The following is an 18,281-nucleotide window of genomic DNA, read 5'->3' as shown; positions in this document are numbered from 1 at the left end:
TAAAGAGTCACTATTGCGCAAAGGCCCCAGAGAGGTGGGCGGGAACCCAGTTGTATTTGGGTGGGAATGAGTGATACAATGTTGATTTTAGTCATACACCTATTTAGGGACCCAAGTTTCTAGGCCAACAAAATGCCAGTACTTCTCAGATAAGATCTGCTGTGAAGGCGACGAGTTCAGCTCTCTTCATACCTTCTACAGGCACACAGGGGCTACTAGCTCTAGCTGATGACAAAAGTAAGAATATCACTGCATAATCAAAAGTACAGGAAGTGCAGCATCTTGTTTAGCTCCTCAACAGTCAGGTCAAGGCAGACCAGTGTCCCCAGCACATCACACTAAAATGCCTTTTGCACTGCAGTGCTAAAGGACATTAAAACATTCTCTTGAGAAAGACAAGTTCTGTGGGGTCCAGAAACTGGACACACTCAGGAACTTCTGACTTGCCCAGCCTCTGCTGAGGAACGTGTGAAGGGAAAGGAACACCTGGCATGGAAACTCAGGGGTGACGGCGTATGGTACACAGCATGAAGCTCTGAAGAACAGGTACTTGTCATCACCTGTGTGAGAGCTGGACAGGCTTCACCTGCCCTGGAGGAAGTGTTCCTGACTTTGGGGAAACACTGAAGAGCTGGTTATCCTGAATTCTCATCTGGTGCAGCTCCTGTGGGGTAAAGTCAATGTCCTCTGCCCAGCGCTCCAGGTCCATCTTCTGATCAGAAGGAAACAAGAAGGCCCTAGGGAACCAATCAGCTGATCAGCAACAAGAATATGCAATTTCCCCAGGGCCATGGTCAGCATATTCAATCCAGCTGGGCTTAGCCCAGCTGGTGGCCACATCACATTTCATCAGGTCTGATCTGCAGCTTTCTGACTGCTTCCCCACCCAAACTCACCGACAGATCTCAGTTGCATCTGCTCCACAACACAAGCTGTGCCTACAAACCTCACCCTATTAATCTGCAAATTTCTCTGTAAGCCCTGTGAGCACTTCTAGACACCTAAAAGGAAGGCTGAGCTCCAGCGAGCACTGCTTACCAGTCCACAGGCACCACACCCTTGTTCTGCAGCAGAAGCATCACAACAGTGGGCTCTGAGTCTACCGGGGCAGACCCAAAGTCAAAATCCAGCAGGAGAGGGGTGTACACTGGAGGGATCAAGCATGTGCTGGTCACAGGAGAGAAAAAAGACAATAAGCTGAAACAGGAGGAAGGGTCAGCAGGGTGTGACGGGGGAAAGGTCATTCTACAATGGCTGTCTTCCTTGTAATTCTTGTCTGACCTTATGTTCTTGGCCCTTTAGAGAGAAAGGATGCTGGGTGTAAGGCGGACCTGATTTTCTTAAGAAAATCTTTTATATATGCCTAGTGAGAGTGAGTGATATATGAGATTTCTGCTTAGCCTGAAGCCTCTCTTTAGCTCCCCAGTACAAGGCAGTCACTGACCTCCTGGAGCTGGCCAAATAAAGGCCACCAAAGTGGCTGAGAGCTGGAGCACATTGGCCAGGCTGGGTGCGGCTCTGAGCAATTTGGTCTAGTGGAAGGCAACCCTGCTCATGGCAGGAGGGTTGGAACTAGATGATCTTTAAGGTCTCTTCCAACCCAAACCATTCTATGATTACTTGCAAGGACTGACTAAGAGACCTGGGTTTGTTCAGCCTTATGAAACAAGGGCTCAGGGATGGCAACTGCACATGTTGAACGAGGGGCTAGACAAGAGACTTTCGGAGGTCTATTGCAATTACATTATTCTTTGTTTCTGTGGCTCCTTTCTAGGGAGCTTAAGCAGAGAAGTGGAGGTGAGCAACTGCCTGCAGCAATTAGGATGGAATAACAGGGTGCCATGCAGCAGTGAGCTGCAACACATACCAACAGCCACAGCATCTCTGTCTGGTTCATGCAAGGGATTCAAAAATCCTCTGAGCCATTTCCTCATCTCACCTGTGCCTTGTGGGAACTCTGTAGGTGAGCTCGCCAGGAGTTGGGTCTCGCTCCAAGTATTCATTCAGCGTGTCCAAGGAAAAGAGCTTCCAGAGGTGCAACTTGCTGATACTGCTGGCACTCCCTGTTGAACAGGCATCTGCGATGCACAAACTTGGGTAGGTGCCTGTTGTTTCAATGCAACAGAGGGGCTGTTGCTCCTGTTTTGTGCTTACTAGATCTGCATATTGGGAGAGAAAGAAACACCAAAAAGTAGTCATGCATCATTAAGGGGCAGCTGCTTGGGTCATTTTGACTGCAGCAAAGGGTAAAGAGACCCTACCAACAACAATGAAAGAAAGAATGGGCCTTTTACATAGTCTTTTCTTTTGCAGCTTCTCAAAACCTCTAAACTACTGACTTCTAGTTGTACCTTGACTTCTGCATTTAGACATCACCAAAAGACTATGAACGTGATCCTTTCCAGCAGTGTATTTACACAATTTAGTTCTGCAATATGTGAAAGAAACATTTTTTTATTTGGGCCTACAGCCTAGACATTTTATGAAATACCCCTTGTTTTCACACTGAAAAATCATAAACCGTTATTTATATCTTGTCTTCTCCCTATCACTCATATGACATTACATTTTTCACTTTCCAAGCTGAAAACTCCTTGTCTAGCTAGTCTCTTCTTTTACGAACACTGTTCCCCATCTCTGAACATCCCAAAACATCCATCTCACCTGTGGATGTGCAAATAGCATATTTGATTGTCCAGGTGTAATGCAGCCGACGGGCTGGCCTTACTTTTATTCGGACAAAAGCTTTTGATCTTGCAGGTATTGTTCCTCTGGTGTGTTCCAGCTCCAGAGCTGTAGGATACAAGAGATGGTATGAGCTCTTGGCATCACTGTCTCTTACACCACATATGTGGTGGCACACGGATCTCTAAGTCTACCTGTACTCTAGTCACTGCCACCCCTTGTGTCTAATTGTTAGGATTAGCTTCAGGTGCTGAACTTGGGATTCCCAGACTACAACTGTAGGCAGATCATTGAGAGTACCCAGATTGCCTTTGACCAGCAAAGAACAGGGAACTTCCCCACCAGAGCTCCCCTAGAAAGGCAGATAAGAGTTGAACCCCAACATTTCTTCTGGTAAGGTCTTTAATTTAACTTCCTTCTCTGCTGGGAAACTGCATCTTATTTCAAGGTCCAGATTGGTCTAACTTCAGTTGTCAGACTCTGGATTATGCTTTTTCCAGCAAGATAGAAAAGTCACTTCCTATGCAAAGGAGCAGACAACTTAAGGTCTGAGAGAACTGGTGCAAGCCAGCAAGCAGTCCAATCTCCAAAATCATGCTGGATTGATTTTGGAGAAAAGAGGGGAAAGCTAAAGCCCTGTCACATGCTAATTCCTTTACAGTACCCAGTGGATCTCTGTGGACCTCCTCAGGGCCACGGGGTCCTGTGATGAGTTGTTCCACACTGAGGATGTAATTCAGAGTACAGATCCCATCATTTAGCAGTACAATGCTGCAGCTTTGTTGATCACCAACCAGAACATTTCCAAGGTCCAGATGCTCCTTTTGTGCCTGGAATACAAACCCACCATGCTGAGGTCACTTTTACATGTCAAGCACAGTGGTTGAGTGTAGCCACCACTTATCTCACCACATGCTGATCCCTCGGCATGTGCAGTGCAAAGGGCTCCCTGCTTTGTGTAGGACCTGGCATGCCCTGGGAGATAGAATCAGAGAATCATTAAGGTGAGGAAAGATCTCAAGGATCATTGAGTCCAACCATTGACCTCACACTGCCAAGTCCACCACTAAACCATGTCCTTGAGTGCCACATCTACATGTCTTTTAAATACTTCAGGAATGATTACTCAACCACTCAATTGGGCAGCCCATTCCAATGAGTGACAACCCCTTTCCTGAATAAATTTTTCAAAGTATGCAATCTAAACCTGCCCTGGTGCAATTTGAGGTTATTTGTTCTTGTCATATTGCTTATTACTTGAGAGAAGAGACCAACACCCACCTTGCTACAAACTCCTTTCAGGTAGCTGGAGCATGATAAAATGTAGAACAGGTCTGCAAGGGACTCAATCCCTCCTCCAAATGCTTTCTCCTACTCTTATTTAGGCTGTTTGCTGACTAGGATGTAGCATATTCAGGGCTGGGAAAACACTAGCTGGCCAGCTGCACTTGGGCCAAGGGCTGAGAGATATTTGCTGTCCCCGTCATGACTGCTTAGAGTCCCCTCTTTTTGGCTAGTTGTGCACTTACATACAATTTATAACGACTAAGTACCTGGAAGACATTATCACCCATCAATCAATATGACTGACATGGGACAATGACTTACAAAGTATTATTTTCTTTACCTCTGGCTCCTTAAGAAACCTGACTAAAAATGAAGGCGACCGCACAGACCTGCAGATAACAGGAAGAAAGCCAGGTGGAGGTACACTGGCTATGCCACTTTAAAAGGTCTACTACACTTAGACTAATGGCAAAACAAATGGAGAAGGAGTGCAGACGAAATGAGAGGAGAGAACCATTATGCCCAAGGAGCCAAATGGCTTGCTCGGTTTAGTCTGAAACTGAGAAATCCCAGAATATTTGTGAAGGTCATATTTGAACTGGCATGACTTTTCCAACATGTTGCCAGTAGGCCACTAGAATCAGTACTGTAATTTACACTGAAAGTAGTGTCTGTGAATTTTGCTGGGAATCCTTACCAGCTACCTGCAGTAAAAATTGTGCAAAAAGGTAAAGTCCAAGATCCACATCCCACCCTAGCACCCCCCTCCTACTACTCAGTGGGCCCCTGTTCCTTACCCTGATGGTGCCCAGTACCCCCTCTCCAATGACGTGTAAGACATAACAGACATCTTTGGCAGACACAGGGTCTGGGCTTTTCCACCTCGCAAACACCGTAGCTCGCAGCAGATACTTGGTCTCCTTGTCAGGAGTAAAAGTCCATGCCTGAGCCTGCAATAACAAAAGGGAAGAATGCTCACAGGAGCTCCAGACCAGAGATAAACCCAAACACCTCAACAATTGCATTTAGGATGGAGAACACTCCCTTCCTCTATTACAGCCAACCTAGTTCTCTACAGACACACCCCCTCTGTGTCAAAGATTCATACTGGGAATGAACATTCAGATATTCAAAGCCAGGCTGTGGTTGTACTGTAGAGATCAAACTACAACTTTGGTAGAATTTGAACTTACCATGGCTTCATAAGGCTGGAGGATCCCTGTAGTGGGGCTGACAGACAGGATCTTATGGTCAGACTGACGGATCTTCCATGTGAAAACCATGGGTAGCCTTGTGCAGTTTTTTATGGTGTACATTCGTGTAGAGGAGGTCCCTATATAGAGAGGCTTGAAGTAGAGATTTCCGTCACCTTCTAAGAGCAAAAGAAGGGACTGGCCACAACTCTGGAGAACAATCTCCTGTGGAATTAAGGGGAAAAGTAACAGACAAAAGTTAGTCTCAGCTATCTCTGGAGGGACCTTGCAAAGATGGTGCTCCCTCCAAGAGAGAAGCAAGAACAAACTCAGTCTTAATGAGGAGGGCAAGGGCTTTAGGCTGTGCTGTCAAGTAGGGCCATTAGCATAATCCAGTGTATTCCAAGAGATGGAAATGCAAGGAACGAGGGGTCCAGGACGTTTGGCACCACAAAGACCTTCTTTGTGCAATGATGACCCCATATCAAATATTGAAAATATTCTTTCATTCCTATTTCCAGAGGGAAAAATCCAAACTCATCATCAGGAGGTATAATAAGCATCACAGTGCAAGTCATTGTGAAAAGGGAAGACTACAAGGGAAAAAACTTTGCTCACCATCTTCCACTTCCCTCTCCTTACCTTGGTATATGCAGGATAAGAGTTCAGCTGCAAAGGCAGGACATGCTGCTGCCAGACTGTGTTAACTGGGTGAGTGGAGAGAAAGAAAATCTGGTGGCCTCCTGGAATGATGTGTCCTGATCTGGGCTTGACCAAAACAGAGGGACAGGCAGTTTGGTTCACACTGAAAGTTATCAAAGAGGTGCCCATGTTGGACAGCCGCATGCTGCAGTAGGTATCAGTGTCACAAACCACAGGAGGAAAAGCCTGGTGGAGACAAGCAAGAGGGGTTGTTCTCACTGGGTTTAAAAACCAGCTTAAAGAAAAAAATTTCACTTTATTCAATTCCAGGTTCCAATAAGCACTATCCCTAGTCTATGGAGAACTTTCCAACTGCTTCTTTTCAAGAAAAGAAATTAAATCACTCAATGGTATAAAAATTATGGTCTTTTCCCTTCCTACCGTGGCCCTCTTAGGTTCGTGGGATTAGTGAAGCTATTTTCCATTATGCAATGCTTTATACCCATCCAGTAAGTGAGCTGCTTGCTGGTGCCTGCAGTTTCTGCATGGATAGTGGCATCCTGGATGAAGAATTCCAGCAGGCTAGAATTTGCTCCACTTCATGCATATCAGATAAAGGCACATGGCCTAGATTAGCTCAGGAGATTTTATAAGAGGTTCTCAATACTACTCTTACTTTCTAGGATCAGATCTCACTTTACCTCATAGGAGAAATACCTTATTGTGCAACAGAAACAGCAGGAAGAGTGAGAGAACCTTCCCCTCTATCTTACAACCACTTCTCTTTCATAAGTGAGAATTCTGTGTTTACCTAAGTGCATGCAGAGTTTTTGAGGCTCCTAGGAGGGGACTAAACACCCTTTTTCCACTTAAACACCCTGTGTCCACTTAAACAGAAAGGAAGGAAATCCCAACAGCTTTTGTCTCAGAGCTAATGAGATGGTCAGTGCAGCCTGACATGGTGGAGGCTGGAAAGCTAATGCAGGAGAAACAGCATCCTACTTTTGTACCCAAGCAGGAGCTTCCACACCATCAGAAACCACCAAAGACATATCTCAGTGCAATGGGAGAAAAAGTAAAGAGTTCAGTCAAAGACTGAGTGTCTCTGCAAAGATCCAAAGGTCAATATGTTACACACCTTGGGGACATCAAGGCTGTACTGTGGAATGAAGTGCTCCATTTCTGCTTCAAATGTGTGTGCTCTCAGCTTCACAGTCAGGCACCATGATGGACAGATGGTGGCATCAGTCTCAATGTTGGTGTAGTGTCTCATCACCTGCAGACACACAAGTGACAGCACAGTGTGTGCAGGAAGAGACTGGCAAGGAGCCTTCACAGAATCACAGATTAGTCTGAGTTGGAAGGGACCAACTGCACATACTATCTCAAGCAGCTGCTTATTCAATGACATCCCTGGGACTAAGGAATTGACATTTTCAGGGAAGAAGGACTGACCAGTGCCAGCTGAGAAACAGAGACTTGCAAGTGATAAGTTTCTCTTACCAGGACATTTCTAGGTGCTAAATCTCCTATAACTGCAGATTCATGTAACATTAATCCCACCTCACTTGGGAGAAGAGTGACAGTGACCCCAGCAGCTTTACTAGTGGAGGGCCAGACACAAAGACCAAGTTATTGCCCATCACCCAGGCCACAATAACCATTCTTGTGCAGGCTCACATATACACTAATAGTGAGTGCAATAATTCATAGTAATTCCTCCTTCAGTGAGGTGTACCATGCTTCATGTTTCCTGGGGGTAAGAGGAAGTGCACCTGTCCACGTGCATGAGCTGTGACTTGTTTCTCTCATTTCTTTGCCAGGACATAGATGAAGGAGAAACTTTAACCTAACAGTGTATCAAAGCAGTGGCCAAAAGAGTTAATAGAGGTGCTAGTTTGTCAAATTCATAATTAAGGGTTTAAATTAAATTTTAACCGCCCCAAAGGACTTTATTCTGCAAACAGTTGCTTGCTAGGTCATGTCTGGTTTTAGTAATTCCTACTAACCTTGTAAACAGCAAAACCTTCCAGCTCTGCTGCATAGAGACTGTTGAACTGAGTGGGCTTGCAATAGACATGGAAGGTCGAAGACTTCAAAGGTGGCACATCACAGATTTCAGGGTGCACTTCGAAGGCACTGCCATGGCTTGGAGTCCAGGCAACAATGATACTTCCTTTGGTGTGGTTGGTCACACAGAGAGGAAGAGGTTGTGCTGCCTGAGGTGGCCTGCAGAATCCAAAATCATACTCCCTGGGACTGACACTAACATGAATAGGAAACAAGGCCAGGTCGCTGCTTACACCATCGCAGAAATATTCAGTCATGGCACTGGGTTCAATGTATTCCTTGGGCAGCTCGTCCTGAGTAATCTACAGGATGGAAACATCTCAGTGTGAGCAGGGAAAGTGTGCCTGTGGGATACACCAGGCACTGATGGCCTTCACGAGCAAGAGGGCATGCAAGGTGCACTTCAGTAACAGTTGCCAGGACAGCTCAAAGCCTAGGCTTCAAGGAGGCTCCTGTTCGTAAGCCTCAGTCTGAAACTACATGAAGCAAAAGATGACCCTGTGATTGAGCTAAAGCTAGAAAGCAGATTACTGGCTGAGTTGGGGTAAAATCCAGCTGACGAAGATAGTGGTGGTGTGTGCCGGGAACATCAACAGCAGAAATACTAAAGAAATCTGTCTGGCACCTGCAAGCCCTTCTAGGTACACCTTCTGTACAACAGATGCCCAGCATATACAGAGAGCAGCTGGGAGTGTCTTAGATTCCAGGGAGGGCAGCTCATACCTCAGGGGGCAGCATGAGGGCTCCCTTTTCATCCATCTGCAACTTCCCATCCTTCAGCATCCCACTCAGGATATCAGGGGGGTAGAAGGTCAGTCCCCTCACCATATTGGTTCGGTACCAGGAGAGGTGTCTTTCATGAAGTGTGGCTGGCTTAGCTGTTTCTGAATGGCAGGTACCAAAAAAGTCCACATACATGGGTTCCTGGGAAAACACAAGACAGGATACTAAGAAATAAACTGTTCTGTGATTGCTTTAAGATTTATACCATACCAGTATCTCACTTCCAAAACCATGCCTGGGAAACTGTAATTTACTTTATGTCGTGATGTGACACAAGAACTTTCTTGACACTGGAGTGAAAATTGAAGGCACTCAGTGCACAGCTGTGCAGCTTAAGAGAGAGACCTAAATGGACAAGAGCTACAGAGGATGCACCTCACCCTATCCATAGGCATTACTGACTGTCCACATCCTATTCCTGATAGGAACCTGCACCATGGGGATTCTGCTCAACAAGAGTCCAGGTCCTGCACTTGGGTCACAATAATCCCAGGCAGCATTACAAGTTTGGGGCAGAGTGGTTGGAAAGCTGCTCATCAGGAAAGGACCTGTGGGTGATGGCTGACAGCAGCTGAACAAGAGCCAGCATGTGCCCAGGTGGCCAAGAAGGCCAAGGGCATCTTGGCTTGTATCAAGAATAGGGTGGCCACCAGGACTAGGGCAGCAATTGTCCCCCTGTACTCAGCACTTGTGAGACCATGCCTTGAATACTATGTTCAGTTTTGGGTCTCTCAGTACAAGAAAAACATTGAGGGGCTGGAGCATTTCCAGAGAAGGGCAATGAAGCTGGTAAGGGGTCTGCAGCACAAGTCTTATGAGGAATGGCAGAGGGAGTTGGGGGTGTTTAGCCTGGAAAAACAAAAGGCTCAGGGGGAATTTTATTGCTCTCTACAACCACCTGAAAGGAGGTTGTAGCCAGGTGCAGGTTGGTGTCCCAGGTAAGAAGTAATAAGACAACAGGAAACTATCTCAAGATGTTCATGGGGAGTGATTAGATTGAATAATGGGAAAAATTTCTTCACCAAAATGATTGTCAAGCACTGTCAGGCTGCCCAGGGATGTAATTGAATCTGCATCCCTGGAGGGATTTAAAAGACATGTAGATGTGGAACTTGGGGACATGGTTAGTGGTGGACTTGGCACTGCTGGGTTAATGGTTGGATTCAATGATCTTACAGGCCTTTTCCAATCTTAATGATTCTATTATAGGTATCAATGAAAATGCAGTGGGAAGAGACTTTCAGGGGCTACTGAGACAAGCCAGTCCTATTGGGCTACACTGGAATATGCCTCTAAAGTATCACAGCAATGAAACCCTTTGCCTCCCATACCTGGTAGTGGACAAGGCACACGACTCTGCGGTGATAATTCAGTGGGTGAGTAGGTCGAAAGGTCACTTTCAGGGTTAGTGTTGTTGTGCCCTCCAAGACTCCACAGGGGCGATCCAAGGAGAAGACACTCGCTTTGCCATCAATATCAAACTGATAATAGGCCGGGACATCTGACATGTTGCTGATTTTCAGTGTCTGCATCAAACTTTCTCCAACATTGATCCAGTCAAAGTTCACAGAATACTGGTGCAGGGACACGGAAGGACCTAGCACAACATGCAAGATAAGATCCTGGACCTCTTATAGCTGTTTCTTCTGACATATCACAAGGCACTGCTGCACTTAACTGATCTTCCCAAACCAGATTCAGCTCATCAGCAAACCCACTAGTCCTAGCAAGCAGCCATTCACTTAAAACAGTAAAGCAAATATAAATCCCAAACTGTACAGCAGGGACAGCCAGGATCCCAGCAGGAGGACAGTCTGTGACTGCAGGCTATGACAGTCCCTAGTCCTTCCCCAAGCACTAACCTTTTCCCTCCAGTGGTAAAAAGCTGACAGAGAGAAATAGGAAGGGCTTTGGTACCTTTACATGAGCCAACCACCTTCAGAACCGTCTCCAGGTGGTATCCAGCAGATGTGATAGTGAAATAGTCAGTACTGTGCTCTCCTACTGTTTGAGGCTGAAACCATATGTACAAGACCAGCTTCCCTTTGGCAGGGACAACACCATAGGACACATTACAGTAGAAAACATAATCACGAACCAGAGGATCTGTTGCTCGTTCTATCTGACATGGTGCATCAACCTACAAGTAGAAATGAGATAGGTTAACAAAGGAGCCAACATGAGCCAGGATGGCTCTGAGTGCAGGACACCAATCGGGTAAGAACTGTAGTTTTCAGCAGTGCTGAACACCATGAAGAACACCAAGGCCACCACAGAATCACAGTGCAGCAAATCTATGCCACCTTGTTCTGATGGAGAACTGGTGGCAGCAAGCTCCCACAATATGCTCAGGAATCGTCAGGATGCAGAAAAACCACTGATCTCTGGGGTTGGAGTGCCCCTCATGGTAGAGGGAAAGATGGCTCAAGGTGTTCCCAGGGGCCAAAGTAGCTTAATTGACTGCTGTGACCAGGGGAACAGGCAGGCAATTATTTCCCTCCATCCACAGCTCCATCTTGTCTAGGGATCTTCTTTTCAAATAAGAGCAAAGCTGGTGCTCTGACACCTTCCTCAAGACACTTTAAAAAATGTCTTGATCCTTTCCTGGTGATGCTGAGTGCACCTGCAGTGTGAATAATAGCAGTATAACAAATGTGTGTGTCTTTTCCACTCCCAAGCTGCAGGGCCTGTAGAGGAATCAGCACTGCTGTCATCCATGCCAGCAGTCTCTGAGTACATCCATCACTTAGGAGGTTGGGATGGGCTGAGCTGGCACAGGTAACAGAGGACAGTGGAAAATCCATCAGCTGCCTGGGACAGACACACACCAATTTGAGACTGACACAACTGCCACACAGGACTGATGGGCTTCTCCAGAGTGAGCAGGAGGGCTGCAGGATGCAAAGGACATGGTGGCTGCATGATCTGGACCAAGCACAGGGGGAAGCAGGGGGAAACTGCAAAATCATGCTGCAAATGGCTAAGTTGCCAACACTGTAGCTGGGAGGAAAGAATGAACGGCACAGTTGGTAGGGGAAGGCTCATCATCTCTGCTTCATTCACATTCACACTTAGGTTATTTTCACAGCATTAAATGAGATACACAAGAATACATATCCCAGAGAAACATGTCAGCATGCCAGCTTTTCACAAGAAGTCAATCTCCCTCTCCACGTACCACAGACATGTTGAAGATTTCTACACGCTTCTCCACAGTTGTCCCCACTGGTACTGATCCAAAAGACAGCACATCCCGAAACTTTCCGGGTTTTACACCTTCATACTCCTTTCCTGTCACGCTCACATACAAGCAGGGGTATTTGGCTGTTAAAGAGAATAGTATCCTGGATTAGGAAAGACAGGCAGAACCTCCATTCTTGGATATTCAACACTCAACTGGACAAGCCTCTGAAGAACCTCCGATAACTCTGAAGTTGAATTTGCCTTTGAAGTTGGCCCTGCTTTGAACCAAATAAGCTCCCTTCCAGCCCTAATTTACTTAACTCAGATTCACATTTTTTGTTTGTCAGTGGCCATACAAGTCACTTCAGGCAAGGACTTGATAATGAAATCACTGTTTATTTTAGCTTGCATCCAAAAAGCTTTAGAAATTTCCCTCTGCTTCTCTGTCTAGCAGGGACAGACAAGATACACTGAGTGCAGGCAAAGCCAGGAGTTTGTGGAGGTTTTTTCCAGTGAACTCATTTCTTTCCCTTTGTCAGCTTAAATAGGCCTTGGAAATGCTGTTTTGGCCAAAGCATGCCAAAGGGCATATTGGACCCTCTGTCTCTTCAGATAACAGTTCCAAATTGGCAAAAGTACGTTAAAGAATTTCACAGGCCACTTTCAAGCCATGGACTTCACTTGCTCATCACTGGGTTGAGCCAAATGTGGCAGAGCCCCAGAGTGCAGGCTCTCCATATATCCCTGTGGAATGCTATTCCAGATTTAGGGGTAATACACATTTATTTGACTGTTTAATGCAAGAAAACTTACCCATGCCTTTTAGCTGGATTGTCCTCTTTTGTTTCTCTTCACCTCCAAACCAGCATGTTGCTTCTTCATCATGCACCCCAGCCACCTCGGGCTTGAAGGTCACCTTGACCATGCACTCGGCACCTGGGTTCAGCGTGCCAACAGCAGGAATCATGATGAAAGGGCTTGGTGTCTCCCAGAAAAAGACGGTAACAAGATCACTAGGATATGGAGACACGTTTTAAGCAGAAGAATGAATAATCTGCTGCCTGTGCAATCATGCATAGGATGGGCCTTTCCCAATAGGTTATTCAGTTAGGATGTGAAGCAACCGGTGCTGAATGGCAGAATCCCTAATGCATCTGGACAAATATGTGATGCTGGGAAGAAATTTGTCTCTAGTCTCTGCAAATGCTCTGTTCACATTTTAATGAATCTTAGTTATTACATCTAAGAACTTTATTAATGGCCATAAATGTGATAGCAAGCAAATCAGCTCCAGAATTAAGTATTTGCTTTTCCTGTATCTAAATTTGCAGCTACTTAATTCCAAATGAACATTTGCTCCTCTGTTATATGCTCAAGTGAGAAGAGAGGATTGAGCCATTTCCCTAATACCTCATTTAAGTTTCCAGAACCCCCTTTGCTTGTTTGGTTTCTGCAAAGAACATGATATGCCATCAGCTTTTTCTATTTTATTAATCCAAGCTGTGTGTTGCTTGGATTCCATATCCTCCAACACCATGGACCTCTCAGTTGGTACAAATTATTTCTCCAAGTGGAGAGTGAAACACTCGAAATGGTTGAAATCACTTGGTTGGAAGTACACCTCCTCCTTGCCTGGGAACTTCACTGCATTCCTTTCTTACAGTACTGTCCTTCCCTCATTAAAATAAGACAAACCTTGATAACTGGGAGCATCTTTGCTCCTAACTGACTAAAATGTTTCCAGCTGGTAGCATATCTCTCCCTATTCATGCTGGGCAGGTTGTCTTTAGCTAAACAGAAGCCCAGGCCTCTCCTGTGAATGCGGAATGCTCTCAGTGGGACACTGTGCTTGTCCCCACCTAGTTCCTGTGCATGAATGGTTCTCAGCATATGCTGGCAACAAAGAGATGTGAGATGCCAAGATGTGCCTACAGTGACCTGTACCACCATTCTGCTGTCTTTTCTGCCAAGACCTTACGGAAGGCAGAGCTTTGCCTCCTGTTAAGGCAGCCAGCAGATCTAATAGCCACTGGAATGAGCTGCATTCATTAGAGAGTACAAGAAAGTGGACTCAAAATACCTGACTAAACAGAAGGAGAGTCTGCTCAGCCACCTCTCACTCACCCAACGTTGCACACAGGGAACGTTGTCTCCGTAATGTTGTGGACAGCACAGACAGGCAACTGGACAGCTTCTGGGATGGACAGACGGAAGTGTGGAAGCACAGCACGCAGGGTAACAGAGAACTCACCATCAGCTTTCGTAAAGAAGATGCTGTCTTCATATTCCCTCTGCACAAAAAAGCAAGGGGAGACAGCAGTTAGATGTATTCCACCTTGCAGGTACTGCAGCTCCACCCATCAATACCTGTCACCTTCACCTCTGCAAGTGCTGGGGAAAAAAATGCTGGCTTCAGAGGCACCAGTGGAGGCCTCTGTACAGGACAGAGAGCATATGAATCACTCAGAAAAGGCAGGCAGTGTGGAAGGTACTCAGGCATACTCCTTTGTCAGGGAACACACAAGCACCCTCAGGGAGAGCAGTTGAAGGCCACATTAGTTTCACCTGATTTGTTTCAATGCAGATGGATTTCTTTCAGTATTTCCAAGATCCCAATTCAGCTGAACTGAAGCATGTGCAACCTTTCTTAGAGCTCCACAAGCATGGAAGTATTAATCTTTGATTAAATGCTTTGTCAGCTAGAGATCCAAGCAGATAACACACAACTTAAAGATGCAGCATTGACAACACTGTGTACAAATAGCCCCAGGACATCTGCTAACCAGCTAAGATAAAAAGAATTGAAAGATATATGCTTTCTATGCTTGTCATTTGTCACTCCTCCTGAGTAACACTTATACAGGTAAGGCGAGACCTTGGGCACTGCAGCACACACAGTCCTTGCTCTCTCTAAGAAAGGCAGCCTCCTGCTTTAGGTATTGATGTGTTGCAGACAAACTATTCACTGAAAATGGAACCAGGCCAGCAGCTTATTTCATAAAGGGAACACTGAACAGTCATCAGAAAATCATGATACTAAGAGAGCAGGGTACTGGGAATCTGTCCAATGACCATACTCTATGGCTAGGACAGAGATACACATCAAAGACATACAGCTCTCGACAAGAGCCAGAGATCAACACTCAGAGCCAAGACAGACACTACAAATAACCTGAATACCAAGAAAACGGTCTGGATAAAAAGAATCATTGCTGTTTAAAATAAAGCTTAAAGAAACCCACTCCATCCAAAACAAGGGAGGCCCCTGACATATCCCTTTATAGAAAACCTGTAGTCCTCGAATGTAGCAGCTTTGGGATCTCCTGTAGGAAAGCACGAAATTATTCACTCAACCCAAGGTTCTGCACTGAAACCACCCAGATGACTTTTCTTGGGATCAAACCAGGTTTGGACAGTTTAAGCACTTCATCTTATTGAGTTGAAAGCTAGAAGTAGTACATGAAAAACTGTGAATACTTTTTGTGAGGATTTCTCTCATAACTACTGGTAAACTCTGCAGAGAAGTCAGGGATTAGAGCTCCCTTAGGTAATGAAGATGTGGAAAGAACAAGAAGGTCATTCTGCCCACTCTACCTATGATAGAATTTGCCCAAGGACTAATGCATTCAAGAGAAAACAAATCAGAAAGGACACAAGAGGTGGAAGCCCACTGCCCTCCCCCAGAACACAGCCTGAGCACTGAGAGCAGTTGTGATGTAGCTGCTTTACCTTTTCACTGGGCCGAAAAACGATGGGCAGAGTTAAGGACATACCAGGGCACAGTGTAATCGGCTGCGGGAAAACAGTGAAGAAGAATGGCGTGGAAGGAGCTCTAGATAACAAAATCAAAACAAGAGATTTTGTCTGAGGGCATGCAGTTTAAGTGAGACAGCAGGAAAGAGAATAAATAACAAACACCTCCAGACCCCATAATTTAGAAGCACTTTACATACTGGACCCCAAGAGTACTTTGGCAGCAAAGTAGTAGAAAGAGGGACAGAACCCAGGTGTCCTGAAAACTCATTGCCAGCTCTAAGTACCTACCCCTGCCTTGAACAATATTTTATGTTTTCAGGCCATGCAGTATGAGCAAAATACATAGGGCAGACACATTTGAGTTTCAGAGCAGGGAGGGTCACAGGGACTGCTGGAATGGCTCAACATCCAGAGGGACTCCGGGAGCAATGGTTTTAGGTCACACTAGTGACTGGCTGGCATACATCCACAATTAAAATCTCACTAGACTGGAAATGCCTCACAGACAGAAGTATCAGCAAAACAGAATTTAAAACAAGGCATTTCATTTAACACACTTCTGCCAGGAACAAGGGCTGTTTCTGAATTAGCAGGTTTCTGTCCTGCAATGTAAGAGTGCACACATTGTTTCCAGCACAGCACTCAAGGGCAGAGAGGGAAGGTGAATCTGAGAAAAGGTGCTGATGTGACTGATACAGCAGGAGGAGTGAAGATGCAGCGAGAGCGTGAGGAGCACAAAGAACAAACAAACTTCCCACGCACCTGTAATTCAGCTTCTGGGCTTTCCCATGAACATTTTTCAAGGTCAGGTGTTTAATCATCTCTTTTCCAACTTCCCAGTCACGCCAGCTGAGTGTTTCAGGCACCTCAATGCCCCAGAATACGCCTTTCTTCTTCTTTGCCTCTCTTGCAGGTACCTTAGGGAGTAGTATTTTGGGAGGGAGGGAAGAGAAATCACTCAAACAGCCATTTCTCTACGCTAAAAGTTTCTGACTCTGGCAAAAGATGAGAGGAGCCACGCCACGAGCAAAACTCCAGCAGACAACAAAAGCCCTGCTCCAGGAGTACAGAGGGGACACCTCCTGGCCACAGCCCAAACAGCAGATACTAAACGGTGTGATGAACGAGGGAAGCAAAGGATAAACTTTTTTGGTTTTGTTTCTCTCCTCTCCCCGCCTGCCAATCTTCCCATGTCAGTAGCACCATTTGCTCCTCCGCTCACCTTCCTGTCATAGCCACTCTTCCGAGAAGAGTCAGAGTTTGGGGACTCGCCATGCATCTTAGCAAGCATCTGAGAAACAAGACAAAAATGTCCTCTCGCGTGTTGCTCCTGCACCCAGAAAGCGTTTGCCACTAAGAGCTGGGCACTCCCAGAGACCCAACGCCCCCTTCTCAGGCTCATGGTGGCACTGAACCCCCTCCCCGCAGGGGAGCAGTCCCCGTTGTGTCCCCATTTTGCAGCTGAGTGCAGCCCTCTCCACAGATCGCCGTTGTCCCCACGACCCGGGGGTCATGACTCCCAGCCCAGCCCCTGTGGAAAGACTCTCCTTGGCGCTGGATAGCACAGCCCTGCCCTGCCCACTACCGGCTCACAGAGCCCAGTACAGCAAAGCTGTGCCTTGTAGCCCGGCCCGGCCCGGCCCCCTCGAGCTCCGTACGGATGACTGTGGCAGGACCCTGCTCCCTGCAGCGAGCGCCTGCCCAGCTCCCCGGGGCACGGCCCGCTCCATCATAACCCTGCTCCTCCCGGAGCCGAGCAGGACCCCGGGCCCCGGGTCACCATCGTCCCCGGGACCAGTCAGGCTCCCTCGAGCCCAGCCCGGTTCCCTAAAGCACCGGGAGCCCGTGGCACCTCGGTGCGGTCCCGGCCCGGTCCCGGCCGCTCAGCGCCGTGCGGGCCGGCCCGCGTTGCCATGGAGACCAGACGCAGCGGCTCCCGGAGTGACGACGGCGGCCGCCTCGGGCCAATTCGCGCGGGCAGCGGCGGCCGGCAGGGGGCGGCGGAGACCCGCGCAGGGCGGGGGAGATGGAGCAGGAGTGGGGCTGGGGGAGGCCGCGGGCTGGTGGGGGTCAGGGGAACGGGGAGCGGTGAAGGAGGTCGGTGGGGAGTTCTCAGGGGTGCAGGAATGAGACGGAGAGCGAGGGGAGATGGGAAGTTCAGGGGCAAGGAGATGGAGGAGGGCGGATGGAAGAGGGAGGGGATGCAGGGGAGAGCGAGAGGAGAGCGGTGTTGAGGATGAGTGCCGGGAAGGGAGACAGTGTAAAGCTGTCAGCAGAGGGGGGGCATGAAGTGCTAGGTGCACGGGATGGATGGGTGAGGACAGTGTGGGGATTGCGGTGTGGCAAGGGGTCACGGGCTGCAGCAGGCTGGAGAGTGCTATCATAGGGATGGAGTGACACCTTAATGTGGCCAGGTCACCCTAAGCTCCTTGCAGCACTGGTGACACAAGTAACAAGTTGTGATCATTGCTGAAAGAAGTTGTGGTGCCGAGGCCAGCAAAGGCACGGAGGGAGGGTAGCCCTGGCTGCACGAGTCCACCAGACATCATTGTCATGGGGCACTACCACCACCATGGGACAGTCCTACATCTTCCCCGTGCCCTGGATGACCCTCAAGGAAGCAGATCCCTCATTTTCCCGGTGGGGAGGGATGGATAGCCCCTCCAGGGTGCACAGGTAGTA

General features: G+C 47.3%; 1 protein-coding gene across 8 annotated transcripts in view; it reads right to left on the bottom strand.

Annotated features, from left to right (window-relative positions):
* Positions 1-17,543, bottom strand: part of CFAP65 (cilia and flagella associated protein 65) — a 31,954-nt gene extending 14,411 nt beyond the window's left edge. The window contains exons 1-20 of one of the 8 annotated variants that reach the window (XM_085066749.1): positions 17,436-17,543; positions 16,822-16,890; positions 16,362-16,516; positions 15,573-15,675; positions 13,968-14,134; positions 12,657-12,856; positions 11,839-11,984; positions 10,578-10,800; positions 9,992-10,257; positions 8,601-8,801; positions 7,817-8,179; positions 6,946-7,083; positions 5,808-6,053; positions 5,166-5,390; positions 4,770-4,922; positions 3,350-3,515; positions 2,665-2,793; positions 1,940-2,159; positions 1,039-1,167; positions 561-737 (exon numbers count right to left, since the gene is read on the bottom strand). In XM_085066749.1, coding sequence (XP_084922875.1) covers positions 561-737; positions 1,039-1,167; positions 1,940-2,159; positions 2,665-2,793; positions 3,350-3,515; positions 4,770-4,922; positions 5,166-5,390; positions 5,808-6,053; positions 6,946-7,083; positions 7,817-8,179; positions 8,601-8,801; positions 9,992-10,257; positions 10,578-10,800; positions 11,839-11,984; positions 12,657-12,856; positions 13,968-14,134; positions 15,573-15,675; positions 16,362-16,516; positions 16,822-16,890 — 3,476 coding nt within the window. In that variant the 5' untranslated portion in view covers positions 17,436-17,543. Of the gene's footprint in view, positions 1-560; positions 738-1,038; positions 1,168-1,939; positions 2,160-2,664; positions 2,794-3,349; positions 3,516-4,769; positions 4,923-5,165; positions 5,391-5,807; positions 6,054-6,945; positions 7,084-7,816; positions 8,180-8,600; positions 8,802-9,991; positions 10,258-10,577; positions 10,801-11,838; positions 11,985-12,656; positions 12,857-13,967; positions 14,135-15,572; positions 15,676-16,361; positions 16,517-16,821; positions 16,891-17,435 lie in introns of those variants that run through there. The other 7 variants (XM_085066756.1, XM_085066750.1, XM_085066748.1 and 4 more) reach the window with 7 other exon arrangements.
* Between the last annotated feature and the right edge of the window lie 738 nt (positions 17,544-18,281).

This window comes from Lichenostomus cassidix, chromosome 7 (genome assembly GCF_008360975.1).
Source record: "Lichenostomus cassidix isolate B80296 chromosome 7, HeHo_3.0, whole genome shotgun sequence".
NCBI classification, from domain to species: Eukaryota; Metazoa; Chordata; class Aves; order Passeriformes; family Meliphagidae; genus Lichenostomus; species Lichenostomus cassidix.
This window is presented reverse-complemented; position numbering and strand designations above follow the sequence as displayed.